The 23,001-nt window shown below is 47.4% G+C and overlaps 1 protein-coding gene across 3 annotated transcripts in view; it reads right to left on the bottom strand.

The window, feature by feature from the left end:
* lmx1a (LIM homeobox transcription factor 1 alpha) overlaps positions 1-23,001 on the bottom strand; it is a 203,011-nt gene that overhangs the window by 7,737 nt on the left and 172,273 nt on the right. For all 3 annotated transcript variants that reach the window (XM_033028363.1, XM_033028364.1, XM_033028365.1), the window contains 2 exons: positions 13,432-13,664; positions 3,507-3,676 (listed from right to left, as the gene is read on the bottom strand). In XM_033028363.1, the coding sequence (XP_032884254.1) occupies positions 3,507-3,676; positions 13,432-13,664 (403 nt within the window). The remainder of the gene's footprint in view (positions 1-3,506; positions 3,677-13,431; positions 13,665-23,001) is intronic.

Genomic DNA, 23,001 nt, shown 5'->3' on the forward strand with positions numbered 1-23,001 from the left:
AATATATTACGAATTGGCAACAAGGATGTAAACACAGGACCCCACAGGAGGAAAGGAGGAACAGGGTTTCCTTGCCAGCCAACAAGCATCAGGAACTGCAGCTGAGAAAAGCTCTATCTAACCCTCGGGTGCAGCCATTGGAATACCAGCGGCGATGGATTTTAACACCGATTCTGAACAATGATCGTTACTTCAAGACTGGAAACCATCAGAGTTTTGTCATGGGACTGACTGTCCTCTGGGTTGCAACAATTCCTTTCTAGAGGGTGGTGGGGGGGGCACAGTGGCGCAGCGCTAGAGTTGCTGCGACAGAAGCCCAGATTCAATACTGACTACGGGTGCTGTATGTACGGGGTTTGCACGTTTTCAGCGTGGGTTTTCACTGGGTGTTCCGGTTTCATCCCACACTCCAAACATGTATGGGTTTGTAGGTTAATTAGCTTCAGTAAAAATTGTAAATTGTCCCTAGTGTGTAGGATAGTGCAGGTGTACGGGGTGATCGCTGGTCTCCGCGGACTCTGTGTTTCCACACTGAATCTCTGAACAAAAACTAAAACTAAACATAGGGAAAGTAAAACAAGCAGGACACTTGGTCCTTCTAGCCTGGCCCTCCATTCAATATTATCATGCCTGTATTTTAATTATATCTGTAATGCAAGGTCACGATCCTGCTCTCACTCTCCACGCATGTTGATAGCTTCTGGAAATCTTCTTCTGCCATATATTCAGTGAGTTGCAATCCACATTCCTTCCTTGGCAGAGAGCTCCACAGGTTTACCACCCTTTGAGTGGAGACATTTCTTCTCATTCCCAGACACTATATCCTCCTCCAGCCTCATCTACTATTTCCGTGTGGGCTCCTATATATCGGCGAGACCAAGTACAGACTGGGTGATCGTTTAGCTGAATGCCTATGCTCAGTCTGCCTTGGCCAACACAATCTCCCAGTTGCAAATGGAGGCTCGTGTATGCGTGAGCAATGCAAAAATATTTTCACTGTGTAGTGCATACATGACAATAAAGAATCATTGAACCATTGAACTGATTTAGGTATAAATCAAATCTCAAGCTGAGCTCAGGTAAACTCAACACAGTACCTTAGCACTGAAAACTCAGAAGAAGAGAGAAACAAACTTCTTCTTCATTAGTACGGGTGTCAGGGGTTATTGGAAAAAGGCAGGAGAATGACATTGAGAGGGAAAGATAGATCAGCCATGATTGAATGGGTGCAGTAGACGTAATGGGCTGAATGGCATAATTCTGCTCCTAAAACTTATGAACTCATGAACAAACATGAGATATCGGTGGAAGTGGCTCAGAGTGAGTGGGCGATGCCCATTGTGATGGCACCAAAGGCCATGCAAGACCAAGACCATCCTACTTCAATGGCACATTAATTAGCAAACTTTTGTTTGTTACTAAACTGGGAGCAATATATGTAGGAAAGAACTGCAGATGCTGGTTTAAATCGAAGGTAGACACAAAATGCTGGAGTAACTCAGCGGAACCGGCAGCATCTCTGGAGAGAACGAATGGGTGACGTTTCGGGTCGAGACCATTCTTCAATATAACTGTCTACAATCTTCGCGGAGTTACCAATGTGTATATGGTTCAGAACAGAAATTTGTTTGGCCAAAATGTAAGAAGAGAATAGAAGAGTCACACATAAGATAGAAAGGGGTATTAAGACTCAGCGCATGGAGAGAAACATTTTAGCTCACGATAGAGTTTGTGTGCTAAAACCACTCAAACATTTGACATTTGGGAGTGCGACGTCGGATTGATGATTGACGAGATATCTTGTTAAAATAGAAGAGGATTAGATGCGTCACATAAATCACTTAATTCCAGTGAGAGATGTTCGAGAGATTAAGAAAGTGTTGAGGATATGACTGCATTTTAAAAGTTGATCCTGTACAAACAGGAAGAACAGCAGGATTCTTCTGTATCGAGTGAAGGTGACACCCTCCTTAGGGTAGGAAATGGATACAATGCAAGTTCCTTTGAGAAGATCAAAGACTTGGAAATCTTGGCCATCGGTGAAACCTGCCATAATGTGTCACTTTTTTTTCACAACTGGAGAGACATGTGCTCAGGATCACTGCGCATGTGCAGGGTGGTTGGAGGGTGTGAAATAAATACAATGCATCTTCACGTCTCATGGTGGTCCTTTATGCCCCTGGCTCTCGGGGCAAGTCACCCCTCATCCTCCTGCTCTGCAAGGAACAGAGTCCCAGCCTGCTCAAACTCACTGTGTAGCTCAGACACTCCAGTCCTGACAACATCCTCATGAATCTTCTCTGTGCCCTTTCCAGCTTGACAACATATTTCCTATAACACAGTGCCCAGAACTGAACACAATGCCCAGTTCCAATATATGACAGAGTTACTCTTTAATATTGACGTCCCTCTCTGGAAAGTATTCATTTACAACCACAATCCATCTCCACACCCTGATGACCTTTTTAATCTAATTCTTTGCTTTATTACCTCCTTTCACTTCATGCACATCAGGCTTTTTTCGATCTTACCTGCAAGTAATTTTTTTCTTGTTCTCCCTTTTCCTTTCTAATTTCAATCCCACTCACTACCCCACCCCAGGTTTTCAGTATCTTTGCACTCTCCAGCCTCAGTAATGACTTCCTGACTCTTCACACTCCGTCTCCACAGGTACAGACTGGCATTGGGGTAGTAGTGAGGGAGTACCCAGACTGGCATTGGGGCACTAGTGAGGGAGTATCCAGGTCAACACCAGTGCAGTGGATGTCTCAGGTCAATCTTGGAGTAGTGCTGAGAGAGCTCCCCAGCAAAATCTGGGCAGTGTTGAGCACATTCACTAACTGATTTCAAGGCAGCATTGAGGAAGCTCCCAGTATGATATCAGGATTATATTGAGGGAGGTCCCGGATGATATCAAGGCATTGTTGAGGGAGCTCCCAGGGTGATATCGTCAGTATTGAGGGGCCTCCCACGGCGATATCGGCAGTATTGAGGGAGCTCCCAGAGTAATTCTGGAATTATACAGAGGGTAGACCCATGGGCCAATACTGGGTTCATCTGCATGCCTGGCATATGCTGCAGAACTGAGCTTTGGATAAACAACGAAAATTGTTCTGGGAAAACCTTTGCTGGACAGACTGAGGCCTCCTTCTGCACAAGATGACAAGGAGAGAGCATGATGCCTGCCCTACCTCTCCCTATGGCACAGCACTACCCCTCAGGACCCAGGCTATAGAGGAACCATTGGTCTGAAGGAAGAATGTCGTTCAATGAATGCTTCCAACTAGAAGCCATGGGTCAGACCCGTCAATGAGATACCACTTCCTCGCATGGCAGGGAGGTAGAAGTCCTACCACCTACACTCTACCCTCTGCTCTACCCACCCACAACCAGTCAGGTTGGACACTGGGACATCCAGTGCTGCTTGCAACAACCCGTCAGCAGATTTAGGAGAGGTGTACAGGGAGGGACAAGGAGACTTCCCACCTTTCACAAGCTTCTCCTACCTTCCTGCAGGGTTTGGAGGACACTTCGAACGATGCCTTGAAAGCACGTCTCTGCTGCGTGGTGAGGATAGTCCTGGGCCTTTTGGGCCTCTTGGGATCTTTGAAGTCTTCGCCTCCTTTGCACTGTAGCTGCCCCAGTTTGTCAGCGCATTCCTCATCGTCACTTTTGGCTGCAGTGGAGGGATGAGAGGAGGTGATAGATCAGTATAGTGTCACTGTGCTGATATGGCAACCTCCATTAATTCCCATAGTCCATGATACGTATCAGTAACAATCTCCTTCCTGAGCGTGGGCTCACCCTCGAGCTTATTCCCAAAGCAATAGGTTCAATCCCACGCATCCCAGGCTCACTGGTCTGTCCCAGTTTTGGACTGCTAGCAACCAGATCATTAGATTTAATTACTGAACAACATCGACCAAATGTGTTTTGGTTTTGGTTTCATTCCCAATGCACAGTGGAACTGCCTGAGTTAGAGTCACACACCACTAAAGCCGGCTCTTTGGCCCACCAAGTCTGCATTATCCATCAAACACCAATCCCATGTTGTTGGCCCCCCACATGCCACCCTTCTTGATCAGTTCGGGTGTCAGGGGTTATGGGGTGAAGGCAAGAGAATATGGGATTGAGAGGAAAAGATAGATCAACCATGATTAAATGGCGGAGTAGACTTGATGGGCCAAATGGCCTAATTCTACTCCGAGAATTTATGAACTTATGAGTGACCGCTAGGATCCTATCACGAGGGGAGTGAAAACTCATGGAATCATTACAAACTGTTTTACTCCACTTCATTATTAAATCATATTATTTTTTTAAATTAAGATGTGATGAAAGGTTGTTAAGACCAAAACTGATGGATCATTCAGTTGGCTTTTAACCAGCTGAGGATGGTGAGGACCCAGAAAGTGGGTACATTGTGTGATCAATGGACACAAGGTGGTTGCAAGGTAAGTACCACTGGATACACGGTGGGAGCTTGGTCGCACCCCAACGTACTTCCAAGCAAATCCAGCTCTCTCAAACTTGGACCACAGAGCCGACTTCACACATCTCCAAAACGTTGCAGTCAGCCAAACAGCCAAAGAGCCTGCAGTCAAATATTCTTCTCCCTTTCTTATCAACTGAAATAACAAGATGAAGTTCCTGGCCTTGTAATTAAATGAAATGGCAACCTTGTCATTTTCCACCAGAGCCGATCTTCACACAGCTGAACATCACAAAGAGAAACAATGCTAGTGGCTGAGATCCAACCTCTTCCCACCTCCCCCACCGTTCAGAGTACTTCACTCACTCAGCAACTAGCACAGTGGCGCAGTGCTAGAGCTGCTGCCTACACAGCATTAGAGACCCGGGTTCGATCCTAACTACGAGCGCTGTCTGTATCGAGTTTGTACGTACTCCCCGTGACCTGCGTGGCTTTTCTCCAGGGTCTCCGGTTTCCTCCCACACTCCAAAGACATACAAGTTTGTAGATTGATTGGCTTGTTATAATTGTAAATTCTCCCTAGTGTGTGTGGGATAGTGTTAGTGTGCGGGGATCGCAGGTCAGCGCAGACCTGGTGGGCCGGAGGGCTCGTTTCCACGCTATACCTCTAAACTAAACTAAACTAGTATAGTTTATATTGAGGTGGGCTCCTGTGGACCCTGTTCAGTAGCAGGAGGCAGCAGGGTGGAAGTGGACATGAAATCTAGCTGAGACCTGCATTTAACAGGGAGATGGAGGTGAGACCGTGTGGGGTTTGTGTGTCATTAAAAGTAATTCTGACACTCTCCTCACAATCCTTTATTCCCCACAGATCAATCATATTTATTAGATGTTTTTAAATCTCGAGTTGCAACATCTTGTTGCATTTTCTTACTGTCTGTCCATGGACAAATTTTCCAATCTTTCTCATGCAATTGGCCCCTCGTACATATATAAATGACATTATCAATTTTCAAGCCATTAGTTACAAACTGAATTGTGTCTCTCTCAAACTGTGGACAGAATTCAAACATATGAGATCCCTTACTATCTAATTACTAATTATTTGTGTCTTGCTACACAAGGTCAAAATAATTGTTTCCCTCGTTGGTTCAGGAGAAGAATGTTGCAGAAAAATAGCCTGATTGTATTTTATAAAATTTATCCTCCATACAACCTTTCTCAATGTTATGTGCCCAACCCATGTGAAGCTCAGAAAGTCCCAAACTATCCCATTAACTTTCCTACAGCTTTCTTTGTGCTGACATTCGTAAAGTAACATTGAGGGGTTTCGGCACGATCAGACCCCATTATAATTTTATTCTCTGATTTTTAGATGGCATTTTGAAATAAAGTATGGATTTTTTCCCCACCTAAGCTCCTGTTCAACACGCATCTTTCAAATGGGCGGCACGGTGGTGCAGCGGTAGAGTTGCTGCCTTACTGCGCCAGAGATCTGACTACAGGTGCTGTCTGTATGGAGTTTACACGTTCTCCCTGTGACTGCGTGGGTTTTCTTCAGGTGCACCAGTTTCCTCCCACACTCCAAAGACGTACAGGTTTGTAGGTTAATTGACCGGCAAAAAAAATGTTAATTGTCCCTGGTGTGTAGGATAATGTTAGTGTATGGGGTGATCACTATTCATTGCAGCTTTGGGGGGCTGAGGGCCTGTTTCTGCGTTGTAGGTCCAAAGTCTCAAATAAAATTGAAATGGGACGTTCTGGTCATAAGTTCATGTTCATTGGTAAAGGAGCAGAATTAGGCCATTCGGCCCATCAAGTCCACTCCGCCTTTCAATCATGGCTGATCTATCACTCCCTCCCAATCCCATTCTCCTGCCTTCTCCCAATAACCCTTGATACCTGCACTAATCAAGAATCTATCTATCTCTGCCTTAAAAATATCCATTGGCCTCCGCAGCCTGTGGCAATGAATTCCACAGATTCACCGCCCTCTCGGACCTTCTCAATTTGAAGAAGGGTCCTGACTCAAAATATCACCTATCCATGTTCACCAGAGATGCTGCCTGACCCGCTGAGTTACTCCAGCACTTTGTGTCTTTTTTTTGTAAACCAGCACCTGCAGTTCCTCGTGCCTCCATTTTCTGTGGATTATCTGATTGTTTTTTCCCCTGGCACTTATGGGATTCTGAAGCTGCGAAGGTTGCTACCTAAATGCACTTTTCTTCTTTTCTATAGTCTGCTCCAAACAAGCAGTTCCAGCTGTGTGGGAGTGGCTCGGAGTGCCTCTCACTCACTGATATCGTCCACTTTGGCACAGTGTCTAATTTCTTTCTGCTTCTCCATCTGCAAAGTGCCTCAGGGTGTTGTCCTACATTAAAGGTGCTGTACAAGATGCACCACTGCTTTGATTGTCAAATTAGAAGCTGGTGAATCTGTCTCCCAGCGAGAATGCGTGCCTTCAGGAGAGGAAGGAGAACATGTTAGAAGTTGTGGCACATCATAAATCAAACGGTGAGCCGGGCTGCCCCCTGGAACTCAAAGAGCTTTAAGTGCGTTGATTCTTTGAAGAGCGCGCGGTTGTATATTCAAAGGCTGATTTGAAAACTGCGGATAACTATTTAATTTTGAGCAGCGCTGTCTGCAAAGCGAAGGGTGAATCGCTTTGGAGAACCAGTTGGAACGGTTTGACTCCTCCAAGCCTGCGTGGACTGTAGATGTACAGTCCCCGCCCTGTCATTAATCACCTCACACCCTGACAGCTCAGGTCCCCAGATAAAAGGCAGCCTCGACAAAACATGCTGGAATCAAAGCAGGTCTGGGAAAATAAAACCCTTCATATATCATATTCCTGGCAATGTAACTGGGTCTGCTGCCAACTACATTTCACTAACCGACTTACCCCGGGCGCTGACTCTTCCTGAAGATCGACACAAAGTGCTGGAGTAACTCAGCGGGTCAGGCAACATCTCAGGAGAAGAAGGATGGGCGACGTTTCAGGTCAGGCCCTTCGTCAGAACCCTGTAGGGTCCCAAACCAAAATGTCACCTATCCTTTTCCTCTAGAGATGCTGCCTGACCCTTTGAGTTACTCCAGCACTCTGTGTCTTTGGTATAAACCAGCATCTGCTGTTCTTTATTTCTATTCTCTGACGTTAGCTGCAGTTTTCCGGCTCGTGGGTTTTATTTCTATCCATTGCCAACACACCTCCTTCCCTCCTCCAGCGACCAAAATAAAATCCATTCGAACTGAAGGAAGATCCCAACCTGAAACTTACTCTGATTATTTCCCTCCACAGATGCTGCCTGACTCTCCGAGTTCCTCCACCACTTTGCTGTTTGATCTACTAGACCCTCAGTCCCCAAGTAATGGCCAACAGAGTTGGTGTGATGGTGCCTGCTCAGCGGCAGATTGCAGGGGTGGGGATGTGTGTTGACACGTCACGTCTGGTAGCAGACATGGAGTCACAGAGTCACACAGCTAGGAAGCAGGCCCTTCGGCCCAACTTGTCCACACCCACCAACATGTCGCATCTACACAAATCCCACCTGTCTCCCTTTAAATCTGTCCTATCCATGTACCAATCTAAATGTATCATAAACGTTGCGATATTACCTACCCAATGGCCTAAGTCTGTGCCTATAACCGATTAACGTATGGGCTGTACTCAGAGAACTGAACACGAGAACCACAGGAAATGAGCAGGAATAAGCCGTCAGGTCCTTCAAACCTGTCCCGTCATTTAACTTAATCATGGGTGATCTAAGCTGTCCTCTATGCGTGGTGGGCTTGAGAGGCCGAGTGGCCTACACTGCTCGGGTGTTGTTCAGTAATCTACTCCAATTATCAAATGACCTGCGGGTATCCAGCATTGAGGGTGAGGCCAGCTACCAAACTCCAGATGACTTCTGGTCACTCTGCAAACCAGGCCTCAGTCACCTGCCTCAGAAAGCGGCCCTAATCAACAAAAAATAACAACACTTCATGCCAGCTCTAAATTGATTCAGCCCCTCCTTCAACCTCAAACATTATTCGTTCTGCCCCTGAATCTAATCCACGGCCGAGGATTCATGGTCAGTGTAGGGATGGATGGTGGGGGAAGTGCAGAGGAGTGGGTTACGAAGCAGGTAAACAGACTTGGGGTTATTCCTCAAGTGTGTGTTTGTGTGTGTGGTGTGTGTGTGTGTGTGTGTGTGTGTGACAGTCCCTTGTATTGGTCTAAACAGGGGACCAGCTGTGGGTATAGCATTTATTCTATTGATGCAAAAGAACGCAAACATTAATTAAGTTGTCTTTGGAAGGCCCTCATTCTAGGGTCCGCTGAAGCACTCGCTGAGGTTAGTCAATCCTTCGTAAAAAAGGGAAACCAGCACAAGACGCCATTGACTAACTCTCGACCCCGCTCTCCAAAATTAATAAAGACCTTGGTTCACAGACATCACTAAGAAGGAGAGGGAGCATTAGTGATCTTTAATTGGAAATTGTACTCCTCCTGGCCGTTCTTTGTTTACCCAGGATTGTCTCTTCATACTGGGTGAAAGCAATGATTAAATCTTAGACTGCGGGATTAGAGGTGGCATATGGGTCTCAAGAGAGCTACCTCTCATCTCTTACATTCTCATAAAAAGTGGCTTTGAGGTGCACTCTCTCGCACTATTAAACCCTCTTTGATATTCTGCTTAGTTTGAATCAGAAAAGATGGGAGGAAAGAATTAAAAGAAATGTGTGGCTCTTCACTTGGCTTTTAGCAGTGAAGGGTGCGAGGGGGCTGTCGGAGCAGCTCGCTGAGTCGACAGATCCTCTTGTGCAAGATCCTCTCGTTCTCAGCGTGCCCTTTCAGTATGCCCGTCCCTCTGCGCTGCACACACAATAAGCCAGCAGCAATCCTCATTCAAGCTGTGCTCCTGGTGACACACACAACAGGTGGCTCGTGGAGTCATGCAGCACGGAAACAAGCCCTTCGGCCCGTTAAATCCGTGCCAGGCAGCAAGCACCTCTTTACGCTATTCCCATTTTATTCTCCCCACATTCCCATCGACTCCTTCCAGATTCTACCACACGCACACGCACACACATGCACACACACACACACACACATGCATACATACACACACACACACATGCATACATCCACACGCACACACACACACGGATACATACACACGCACACACATGCACACATACACAACCTTGCCTCAACACCCCTACCCCATGGCCACAATGCATTGATCAGTGTCAGTCAGGTGTAGGACTGGTATCTGTGGGTCACATCAACTGTGGAAATTTGAGCCTTTCATAAAGAATATGACAAGAGATATCTTATTTTCCTGCTAGAGCTTGGAGAGTCCTTCAAACTCTTCTGGGGCCTTAGTTTAGCTTGGAGATACAGCACAGAAACAGGCCCTTTTGCCCACCGAGCCGATGCCAAGCATTTATCACCCACTTATACTAGTTCAATGTTACCCCACTTTCTCATTCACTCCCTACACATTTCCAGCATCCAAGGTCAGGATCGAACCCGGGTCTCTGGCATAGTGAGCAGTTGCCCTACCAGCTGTGCCACTGTGCCACCCTTCACCGCAAAGCATGATATAAGCGAGTTTGGTATTCTGAAAAACGCAAGGAATCATGGGATTTGTCAAAGGTCACTCAATACAAACATTCTCGGGAGCTGTGCTGCTGCATGGGTACAGACCTCCTCTGTGTGCAGCCATGTCAGCAGCGCGTCAGTCTTTTCAACTTTTTTTTATTTTTTAGTATGTTTTAAAGTATGTATTTAATGTTCCTTCGTGTTATTTTGTGTGGGGGGGTAAGGGGGAAACCGCTTCGGTCGCCTCCTCCATGGAGAGGCGACTTTTTCCAGGTCGCCTCTCCCGTGGCCTAACATCAAGGATCGGCGCGGCCTTTCCCGGAGACGCGCCCGGGGCTTCAGCGGCGGGCGCAGCGTGGACTCTCGATGTGGAGCGGGTGAGCCCTCGCTGGGGCTCGCTGGAGGGGAGCGCTCCGTTTCGCTGGCCCGGGGCAACCGGCAGCCTGAAGTCGCAGCCTGAAGCCGCGGTCTGCAGAGCTCCAGCTGGTGCGGCGTCTACAGCCCGGGATCCCTCGTGGGGGACCCGGGGGTAGAAGAAGCCATCACTGCCGGCCCGCGGCCAACTTCTACCGCGGGGCCGGCATGGACTTACCATCACCCCTGGAGGGGAGCTTCAACCGCCGGCCCTGCAGTCTACGGTGCTTCTGGCTGCGGCGGAGACTTTAAATCTCGACCGCCGGCCTGCGGCCTACACCATCTTAAAGCCACGGTCTCCGGTGAGGAAGAGCCGATCCTGGACTGACTCTGGACTCTGGTCCTGTACACGGGGGGGAAATGGAGGAGGACTGGCCAAATGTTTGTGCCTTCCACCACAGTGATGAATGCTGTGGTGGATGTTTGTGTTACAGTTTTATTGTGTGTTCTTTATTATTGTACTGCTGCTGACAACCCAAATTTCCACCGACCCTGGTTGTGTGGCAATGAATTATATCTATCTATCTATCTAGTCAGGATCGAACCTGGGTCTCCGGCGCTGCAAGTGCTGTTGAATTGCTACTGGACCATCCCCATCCCCTCCCGAGTGTCCCATCCCTGTCCAGGGATGGCTGGAGATGTCTGGGGTGACCCTGGATTGACAGGACACCGGCCCAGGCTTACAGCCAGCGCGGAGAAGAAGCGCTAACTCCAGCTCAACTCTGCCTGTCCCGCCGGGTTAATCGACAGCCCTAATCGGAGCAGTGGAGTTAGCACTTTGTCTCCACGCAGGCTGTGAGCCTGGGCCGGTGTCCCATCAATCTACGGTCACCCCGGACATCTCCGGCCACCCCCGGACAGGAAGGGACACTCGAGAGGGGACGGGGATAGTCCAGTAGCAAATCAACAGTGCTTGCAGCGCCGGAGACCCGGGTTCGATCATGGCTACGGATGAAACGCAGGTCTGTACACGCAGCAGCACAGTTGCCAAGAATGTTTGTATCGAGTGACCTATGACCAGGGCATGCGCAGTTGGAATACCGAACTCGCTTATTGTCACACAGAAACAGGTACAAAAACCTAGATGGTGGCCAAATATTTTGTCAAAGGGCAGCTTTAAGAAATAACAGGACGTCCCAAAGGAAGTTGAAGCCACAGCTGTTCATCAACAGCAGGGACGTGTCAGAGGCCAGATTGAGAGGACCTCTGTTCTCCTTCAGTGGTGAGGCTGAAGGTGATGCTGGCTAGCTTAGGGTTTGAGGGTCTGAATCAGGAATGAGACGGTTTATATTAAGTTGTGTTTGGGAACCCAAGGCCATGGGTTATCAGGACGTGCAATATGTTCGGAGACAATGAGCAGGTTTTTGATGAGATTTACTTAATGGAGGGTGAAAGATGTCATTGGATTGATAACAAGGTCCAATGAAACCAACCACTGCAGTGACTCACAGCACCACATGGGGGCAGCACGGTGGCGAAGCGGTAGAGTTGCTGCCTCACAGCGCCAGAGACCCGGGTTCAATCCTGACTACGGGTGCTGTCTGTACTGAGTTTTTATGTCCTCCCTATAGCCGCCTGGATTTTCTCCGGGTGCTTCGGTTTCCTCCCACAATTCTAAGAAATATGGGGTTGTAGGTTAATTTGACTTCTGTAAATTGTAAATTGTCCCTAGTGTGTAGGAGAGTGCTAGTGTACAGGGATTGCTTGTCGGCAGAAACTCGGTGGGCTAAAGGGCCTGTTTCTGCGCTGCATCTCTGAACTAAACTAAACACTGCCATAGGCATAGGGCAGGTTCTGCAGGATCTGCAGGAATTCCACATCTTTGTGAAACAATATTCCTCCCAAATCAATTACAACCAAGTCAGCACAAAATATTTATTTTCAACCACTGCCTATCTTCATGTTTATTCCTGCCAATAATTATGTCTCCTCCGTGTTATGCAACAGTACCATGAATAGAGCAAGTCTTTCTTCAAAGGGTGAGGCGGCCCAGTGTCAAGCTGATGTATGTGTCCCAGTAATAAAAATGTAGAGGGCAATTTGCAGGCGGATTGTGCGGCCATGCCAGTGATGGAAGCAGCAGATTCCTGCGTGTGCCTTTCACAGTCACTGGAAAACGATCAGTGCCTGCCTTCTGTTAATGCCTGCAAACTTTCAGAGAGAGAATTAGAGAAAGAGAGAGAGGAAGGAAGAGAGAAAGGAACAGACAGACAGACAGACAGACAGACAGACAGAAAAAAATGATAAATACATGAATAAATAAATAGATTAATGAGTAAATAAATGTGGGTTGGTTAAATGGCCCACTGTAAATAGTTCTGGCACTAGAATCAGACATTGTACTGGCACAGAACAGATAATAAATTACAGGGGTATAAGGGGCAATGGGGTTGATGAGATTACTCTGCCGGGTGCTGGTATGAACTCGATGCACTGAACCTTTGCCCTTATCTTTTGGAATGAAAACAGAGAATGCTGAAAACAGGTCAGGCAGCATCTGTGGAGAGAGACAGAGTCATAGAGTGACACAGTGTGGAAACAGGCCCTTCGATCCAACTTGCCCACATGGGCCAACATGACCCAGCTACACGAGTCCAACCAAAATGTGGTGACTTAAGGTCACAGTGGCACAGTGGTGCAGCGATAGAGTTGCTGCCTTACAGCGTTAGAGACTTGGGTTTAATCCTGATTATGGGTGGTGTCTGTACAGAGTTTGTATGTTCTACTTGTGACCACGTGAATTTCCCCGGGTGCTCAGGTTTCCTCCCACACTCCAAAGACCTACAGGGCTTGTAGGTTAATTGGCTTTGGTAAAAGTTGTAAATTGTCCATAGTCTTCAGGATAGTGCTGGTGTATGGGGATCGCTGGTCAGTGTGGACTCGATTGGCCGAAGGGCCTGATTCCGTGCTGTATCTCTAAAGTAAAGTGTAAAGACCACCCCCAGCCACAGGTTGGGTGGCAGAGGGGTGAGCGGACAGTCCGGGTGTGGGTTACCTGAGTCTGAGGCAGCCGGACTGACCAAGCTCAGCAGCTCCCGTTCCTTCTCGTAGTCGCTCTTGCAGAGCAGCTGGCCCTCCTTCAGCACAAACTCGTCGCCCTTACGTAGCTGCCTCTCGCACACACAGCAGCAGAAGCAGTGCAGGTGGTAAACGCTCTTCTGGGCCCGCATGACGAACTCGGTGGGGGCAATGGTCTCCACGCAGCCGCTGCACTTAGCCGCAAACAGCCTGTGGAGCCAAGGACAAGAGCCAGGTGAGCAATGGAGCAAATAGCATTGGCAGAGATTACATTCCCGGCACAGCCACACTCCATCCTTCTCTCAGCCTTTTCTACCTTCTGACAGTCATAGAGTCACACAGAGTGGAAACAGGCCCAGTGGCCCAACTTGCCGACATTGACCATGTCCCATCTGCATGAGCCCCACCTGCCTCCGTTTGCCCCCTATAACCCAATCCTGTCCGTGTACCTGTCTAAATGTTTCTTGAACTTTGCGATAGTACCTGCCTCAACTTCCTCCTCCATACCCCCAACACCCATAGAACATAGAACAGGAAAAGACAGGAAAATGCCCTTCGGCCCATTACGCCTGTGACGGCCACAATGCCAGTTTAAACTGTACATCTGCCTGCATATGATCCAAAACATAAAAGATAGAACAGTACTTTACAGGAACAGATTCTTCGACCCACAATGTTTGTGCCAAACATGATGCCAAGACCAACTCTTATCTGTCTGCACATAATCCATTCTCTGCATATCCATGTGTCTATCCAAAAGTCTCTTAAATGCCACTTTTGTATCTGCCTCAATCATCGCACCCAGTAGCACATTCCAGGCACTCATCACCCTCTATAAAAACCCATGCACAGCACATCCCCTTTAAACCTTTGTTCCTCTCACCTTAAAGCTCTGCACTCCAGTATTCAATATTTCCATCCTGGAAAAAAGGTTCTGGCTGTCTGCCCTATCTGTGTCTCTCATAATTTTATATGCTTCTACTAGGTCTCCCTTCACACTCCAGAGAAAACAAATCAAGCCTATCCAACCTATCCCTTTAGGGAATGCTCCTTAATCCAGACATCATTCCAGTAACAGGGCAACCAGAACAGCATGTAATTCTCTAAATGCTGCCTAACCAATATCCGATAAAGGTGATTGATGACCTCCTGACTCTTATACTCAATGCCCCGACTTATCAAGGCAAGCATACCATACAAGAAGATAGACACCAAAAGCTGGAGTAACAACGGGTTAGCATGGGTGAAGGAATGGGTGACGTTCCGGGTCAAGACCCTTCTCTAGACTGGATAAGTCTGGTCCGACTGGTAAGCATACCATACGCCTTCTTTATCAATATCAATGTGTTGCCCCTTACAGGAAGTTATGGCCAATCTTATTCAAAAACTGTGATCCCTTGTTCTAACTTAATCCACCCTGTCAAGAACTTTGTAACTTTCACAGAGTTCCCTCTCACCATTCTGAGCATCAGACAACAGAGTAGTCTATAGCGACCACAGAGACAACAGAGAATAGGGCAGCACAGTGGCACAGCGGTAGAGTTGCTGCCTTACAGCACTTGCAGCGCCGGCGACCCAGGATTGATCCCAACTACGGGTGCTGTCTGTACAGAGTTTGTAAGTTCTCCCTGTGACTACGTAGATTTTCTCCGAGATCTTCAGTTTCCTCCCACACTCCAAAAACATACAGATATTTAAGTTAATTGGCTTGGTAAATGTAAAAATTATCGCTGGTATGTGTAGGATAGTGTTAATATGCAGGGATCGCCGGTATGTGTAGGATAGTGTTAATATGCAGGGATCGCTGGTATGTGTAGGATAGGGTTAATATGCAGGGATCGCTGGTCGGCGCGGACCCAATGGGCCAAAAGGGCCTGTTTCCCAGCTGTATCGCTGGTGTGTGTAGGATAGTGTTAATATGCAGGGATCGCTGGTATGTGTAGGATAGTGTTAATATGCAGGGATCGCTGGTATGTGTAGGATAGTGTTAATATGCAGGGATCGCTGGTATGTGTAGGATAGTGTTAATATGCAGGGATCTCTGGTATGTGTAGGATAGTGTTAATATGCAGGGATCGCTGGTATGTGTAGGATAGTGTTAATATGCAGGGATCGCTGGTATGTGTAGGATAGGGTTAATATGCAGGGATCGCTGGTCGGCGCGGACCCAATGGGCCAAAAGGGCCTGTTTCCCAGCTGTATCTCAAAACTAAACTAAACCAAGTTCCGTCAATCTCTACTGACAATCCTATCGACACTGAAACCATTCTGGTCAGCACTCGCTGCATGCTCTGTACAGCAAGTATATCCTTGTTCCAGGCAGCAGGCTGCACTGCGCACAATGCCACAGACACCATCTCACTAAGACCCTGCATTTACATGGAGATCTGGGATTCTGATTCAATACCACTCTGGTCAACATCTGATGCAGAGAAAAACCAGGCAGGGTTGCGTCAAAGGCAGCCGATTCACCATCACTTGATGCAAAACCTGGAGACTCACCACCCATCTACATTTTCCTGCAATTTCGCAATTTGGTTTAGTAAGGAAGAGTTCCAATGCATATCTATAAAAATCCTCAGTGGGGGAATGGGTGGGGCATCAAGGTATATCCATGCCTGCTTAGCTACATCTCCACAACAATTAAAAACAAAATATCCACAATCAGATACTGGAACAGAGAACAGCATGAAATATCCACAGTGTCCTGCGGGTCTCCCGTGGGATGAGTAATAGAGAGCAGCAGTGAGTAGAGTCATACTCGACTGTTCCCTATTGACTTTGCACTGACTATCAAGCATCCATTTACACTAACCCTACACTAATGCCATTTAGATTTCCCCTCATTTCCTTCAATTCCCCCCCCCCCCCCCCCCCCCCCCAGTTTATATGCAGGAGGAGCAATTTACAGTGGACAATTTCTTTGGGACGGGTGCAAACTGGAGCGCCCTGGGGAAACCCACACTGTCACAAGGAGAACATCCAAACTCTACACATCCAGCACCGTCATAGAGATTGAACTCTGGATGAGAAACCCTGGTGTGTGAGGCAGCAGCTCTACCATCTCAGTGGGAGAATGGGTGGCCCAGTGGCGCAACGGTGTAGTTGTTGCTTTACGCCCCAGTTCGATGCTGACTATGGGTGCTATCTGTACACAGTTCTACATTCTTCCTGTGACCACGTAGGGTTTCACCAGGTGCTCCGGTTTCCTTCCACACTCCAACGACGTACAGGTTTGTAGGTTAATTGTGTTCGGTAAAATTGTAAATTGTCCCTGTGTGGGAAAGAACTGCAGATGCTGGTTTAAATCGAAGGATCAGACACAAAATGCTGGAATAACTCAGCGGGACAGGCAGCATCTCTGGAGAGAAGGAATGGGTGACGTTTCGGATCGAGACCCTTCTTCAGACTGATTTCAGGGAAGTGGGCAGGACAGAGATAGAATGTAGTCGGAGACAGTAAGACTGGTGGGAGAACTGGGAAGGGGGAGGGGATGGAGAGAGAGGGTAAGCAAGGGCTATTTGAAGTTAGATAAGTCAATGTTCATACCGCTGGGGTGAACAGTCAAGCCAAACATGAGTTGCTGTTTGCGTTGGGCCTCACTCTGCCAATGGAGGAGGCCCAGGACAGAAAGGTCAGATTGGGAATGGGAAGGGGAGTTAAAGTGCTGAGCAACTGGGAGATCAGGTAGGTTAAGGCGGACTGAGCGGAGATGTTCAGCGAAACGATCGCTGAGCCTGCGCTTGGTCTCGCTGATGTACAGCAATTGACACCTGGAACAGCAGATACAGTAGATGAGGTTAGAGGAGGTGCAAGTGAACCTCTGCCTCACCTGGAAAGACTGTCAGAGTCCTTGGATGGAGTTGAGGGGGGAGGTAAAGGGACAGTCCCCGACTACATTCTATCTCTGTCCCGCCCACTCCCCTGATATCAGTCTGAAGAAGGGTCTCGAGCAAAAACATCACCTATTCCTTCTCTCCAGAGATGCTGTCTGTCCTGCTAAGTTATACCAGCATTTTGAGTAAATTGTCCCTAATGTGAAGGATAGTGTTAGTGTACAGGGTGTTCGCTGGTTGATGCGGACTCGGTGGGCCAAAGAACCTGTTCCCATGCTGTATCTCTCTAAAATCTAAATCTCCAAAGTCGACAGTAAAGTGTAAAACAGTGTCAATGTACTGCCCACTGGAGACTGATCATTTGAAACAGGACAAGTTATCATGAGCTGTTATAGTCCCCTCCCTTTCAGTGAGAGCTCATGGGCCAATATTGAACACTGATACTGAATTATCTCCCAGGTCTTGTTTTATTTCCTGAAGGAGACAACCATCAATCTAAAGTCTGGCAACCAGGATAATAAAATTCACCCAACTGCAAAATAAAATGAATAGAAGCATGAAGGAGACTGGGAGACTCATCCATCCAATACTCTGTCGGATTTGAGAACCAGATGATATGGGTTTAAGGTGAGGGGAGAACGATTTAATAAGAACCTGAGGGATAGCTTTTTCACATAAAAGGTGACAATAGACAATAGACAATAAACAATAGGTGCAGGAGTAGGCCATTCGGCCCTTCGTGCCAGCACCGTCATTCAATGTGATCATGGCTGATCATCCCCAATCAGTACCCCGTTCCTGCCTTCTCCCCATATCCCCTGACTGCGCTATTTTTAAGAGCCCTATTTAGCTCTCTCGTGAAAGTATCCAGAGAGCCGGCCTCCACCGCCCTCCGAGGCAGAGAATTCCTCAGACTCACAACTTTCTGTGTGAAAAAGTGTTTCCTCATCTCAGTTCTAAATGGCTTACCCCTTATTCTTAAACAGTGCCCCCTGGTTCTGGACTCTCCCAACATCGGGAACATGTTTCCTGCCTCTAGCGTGTCCAAACCCTTAATAATCTTATGTTTCAATGATCACCCTCTCATCCTTCTAAACTCCAGAGTATACAAGCCCAGCCATTCCATTCTCTCAGCATATGACAGTCCCGCCATCCCAGGAATTAACCTTGTAAACCTACATTGCACTCCCTCAATAGCAATTATGTCCTTCCTCAAATTATGGGACCAAAACTGCACACAATACTCCAGATGTGGTCTAACTAGGGCCATATACAACTGCAGAAGGACCTCTTTGCTCCTATACTCAACTCCTCTTGTTATGAAGGTCAACATGCCATTTGCTTTCTTCATTGCCTGCTTACCTGCATGCTTACTTTCATTGTACAGATCACATTGTACTTCCCCTTTTCCCAACTTGACAGCATTTAGATAATAATCTGCCTTCCTGATTTTGCTACCAAAGTGGATAACCTCACATTTATCCACATTAAACTGCATCTGCCATGCATCTGCCCACTCACCCAATCTGTCCAAGTCACCCTGCATTCTCATTGCATTCTCCTCACAGTTCACACTGCCACCCAGCTTTGTGTCATCTGCAAATTTGCTAATGTTACTTTGAATCCCTTCATCCCAATCACTGATGTATATTGTAAATAGCTGCGGTCCCAGCACAGAGCCTTGCGGTACCTCACTAGTCACTGCCTGCCATTCTGAAAGGGACCCGTTAATCCCTACTCTTTGTTTCCTGTCTGCCAACCAATTTTTTATCCATGTCAGCACTCTACCCCCAATACCATGTGCCCTAATTTTGCCCACTAATCTCCTATGTGGGACCTTATCAAATACTTTCTGAAAGTCCAGGTACACTACATCCACTGGCTCTCCCTTGTCCATTTTCCTACTTACATCCTCAAAAAATTCCAGAAGATTAGTCAAGCATGATTTCCCCTTCGTAAATCCATGCTGACTAGGACCAATCCTGTTACTGCTATCCAAATGTGCCGCTATTTCATCATTCATGATTGACTCCAGCATCTTCCCCACCACCGATGTCAGACTAACTGGTCTATAATTTCCTATTTTCTCTCTCCCGCCATTTCTTAAAAAGTGTGATAACATTAGCTACCCTCCAATTCACAGGAACTGATCCTGAACGATAGAACATTGGAAAATGATCACCAATGCATCCACAATTTCTAGAGCCACTTCCTTAAGTACCCTGGGATGCAGACCATCAGGCCCTGGGGATTTATCAGCCTTCAGTCCCATCAGTCTACCCAACCCCATTCCCTGCCTAATGTGGATTTCCTTCAGTTCCTCCGTGACCCCAGATCCTCTGGCCACTAGTACATCAGGAAGATTGTTTGTGTCCTCCTTAGTGAAGACGGATCCAAAGTACCTGTTCAACTCATCTGCCATTTCCTTGTTCCACATAATAAATTCACCTTTTTCAGTCTTCAAGGGACCAACTTTGGTCTTAACTAATTTTTTCTTCTTCACATACCAAAATAAGCTTTTACTATCCTCCTTTATATTCTTGGCTAGCTTATCTTTGTACCTCATCTTTTCTACCCGTACTGCCTTTTTAGTTATCCTCTGTTGCTCTTTAAACATTACCCAATCCTCTTGCTTCCCGCTCATCTTTGCTACGTTGCACTTCTCTTTTATTTTTATATTGTTCCTGACTTCCCTTGTCAGCCACGGTCACCCCTTACTTCCCTTGGAATCTTTCTTCCTCTTTGGAATGAACTGATCCTGATCTGTATTATTCCCAGAAATACCTGCCATTGTTGACTCTGTCAAGTGTATCTTTCCAGTCAACTTTGGCCAGCTCCTCCCTCATGGCTCCATAGTCCCCTTTATTTAACTGTAACACTGACACCTCCGATTTACCCTTCTCCCTCTCCAATTGTAGATTACATCTGACCATATAATGGTCACTACCTCCTAAAGGCTCCTTAACCTCAAGTTCCTTTATTAAATCCGATTAATTACATAACACTAAATCCAGAATTGCCTTCACCCTGGTAGGCTCCAATACAAGCTGCTCTAAGAATCCATCACGGAGGCACTCCACAAACTCCTTTTCTTGGGGTCCAGTACCAACCTGATTTTCCCAGTCTACCTGCATGTTGAAATCTCCCATAACAACCGTAGCATTACCTTTACTGCATGCCAATTTTAACTCCTGATTTGACGCACCCTATATCCAGGCTACTGTTTGGGGGCCTGTAGATAAGTCCCATTAGGGTATTTTTACCCTTACAATTCCTTAGTTCTATCGATACTGACTCCACATCTCCTGTTTCAATGTCACCCTTTGCAAGGGACTGAATTTCATTCCTCACCAACAGAGCTACCCAGGTGGTGGGTGTATGGAACAAGCTGCCGGAAGGGATAATTGAGGCAGGTACTATCGCAACATTTAAGAAATGTTCGGACAAGTATATGCATAGGGATAGGTTTAGAGGGATATGGACCAAACACAGGTAAGTGGGACTCACGTAGATGGGAAGTGCTGGTCAATGTGGACAAGTTGGGCCGAAGGGCCTGTTCCACGCTTTATGACTCAGACTCTGTAACACCTGCCTCCGATCTCATTCATTTGGAATGAGTTGCCACAGGCATAAACGTGGTATTACATAGAACATAGAACACCACAAGAACAGCCCCTTTGGCTAACGGTCTGGAGTTTAGTTACAGAGATACAGTGTGAAATCAGGCCCTTCAGCCCACCGAATCCATGCTGACCTGCGATGATACGTACTAGTTCTAGCCTGCACACTAAGGACAATGTACAGATGCCAATTTGTCGACAAACCTGCAAGTTTTTGGAGTGTAGGAGGAAACCAGAGCACCCTGAGAAAATTCATGTGTAAACAGGGAGAACGTACAGACGGCAACCCATAGTCATGACTGAACCTAGGTCTCTGGTGCTGTAAAGCAGCAACACTACTGCTGTGCCACCGTGCCGACCTGGTATTTCTCCATGTCACACCAAGCCCCCCCCCCCCCCGACCCCCCACCCCCAGCCAGTACTCTGTTGCTATCCCAACTCATCAGAATGGCAACAGCCGGTCACAATGTCTTATCCTGCAGGTATCCTGGTCCAAAGCAGCAACCAGGAGCAGGTTTGGGAAGCATATGCTCCACATGATTGTGGGATTAGAGGGCGGAATGTGCACAATAACGAAGCATTAAGTTAAGACTTGAGATTAGTTTAGCAGTGAGAGGTAAAGCTCCAACAATAGCAGCTAATCACACGTCAGTTGCCTTCAAGCGCATTGACTAAAATACTGCTGAGAAAGTTTCTTTTCAGCCAAAAGTTTCCATCTTAACGACGGCGCTCCGAAACGCTGCGGTCTCGTGCTGATCTTATCTGGGATTTACAGGCAACATCGGGTCCTCTTGGCTGGCGGTGGGCTGTAAAATGTCGGCCGCCCTTCCAGCTCATGTTGAGTAGGATCCGGGATGGGGTGGGATAAGAGCCAGGTTCATCTATAGCATCGCTGTATCAGTCTAGCTCACTGGCATTGGAATTCTACTGCACCTCAGTGAGCTTGAGTTTAGTCTATTGTCACATCAGTGAAAAACGTTTGTTCCGTCCTAACCAGTCCACAGAAAGAGAACACATGATTACAATCAGGCCGTCCACACGGTATAGATACATGATAAAGGCAATAACGTTTAGTGCACGATAAAGCCAGTAACGTCCGATCAAAGATAGTCCGAGGGTCTCCAATGAGGTAGCTCAGGATTGCTCTCTAGTTGTTGGTAGGATGGTTTAGTTGCCCGATTACAGCTGGGAAGAAACTGTCCCTGTTTTCGCACGTCTAAACCTTTTGCTCGATGGGAGAGGGGAGGTGGTCTGCTGGATAGTGGTAACACCCACTGTTCCTTCAATCAAGGTCCCACCGCAGAACAGAGGGGGCAGAGCTGGTGCGGAGATATCCAGGAGGAAGAGGAGGTTGGTGGGCTTGAGTCAGCTGGGACCAGGTAAGCAGCCAGGGGTTGGTGTGGGTAAGAGTATGGGCTTCACTGATTAGGTTGGGGAGTTGGAATATGCAAATACAGTTGGGGTGGGGGATGGGGCATGGAGTGTGGGGTTCCATCAGGGTCTTTGGGGGAGTTACAAGCTTTACTTTAGTTTACTTTAGAGATACAGTGTGGAAACAGGCCCTTTGGCCCATCAAGTCCACGCCGACAAACAATCAGCTGGTACACTAGATCTATCCTATACTCCAGAGACAATTTACAGAAGCCAATTAAGCTACAAGCCTGCGCGTGCAGGAATGTGGGAGGTAACCAGGGCACCTGGGGATAGCCCTCGTGATCACAGGGAGAATGTGCAAACTTTGTACAGACCGCACACGTAGTCAGGATCGAACCCGGGTCTCTGGCGCTGTAAGGCAGCAACTCTACCTTTGTGCCACCATGCCGCCCTGAGCTGGGCTGATTGTCTGACGTAGGGGGTTTTGAGGAAACAGTGAGGGTTAAAGAGCACCATACCTACTCCGGCATGAACTCAGTCCAGCACTGCACCATGACTAGTGATGGCATCTCCTAGGTTAACCAAATACGTAAGGAAATAGGAGCAGGAGTAGGCTATTCGGCCTTTCAAGTTCTCCTACCATGGCTGATCTGTCCCAGGCAACCTCACGGCTGCCAGTTCCCCATAACCCCCGGTGTGCCACGGCCATAACCAACG

Source organism: Amblyraja radiata, chromosome 10 (genome assembly GCF_010909765.2).
Source record: "Amblyraja radiata isolate CabotCenter1 chromosome 10, sAmbRad1.1.pri, whole genome shotgun sequence".
Classification (NCBI taxonomy): Eukaryota; Metazoa; Chordata; class Chondrichthyes; order Rajiformes; family Rajidae; genus Amblyraja; species Amblyraja radiata.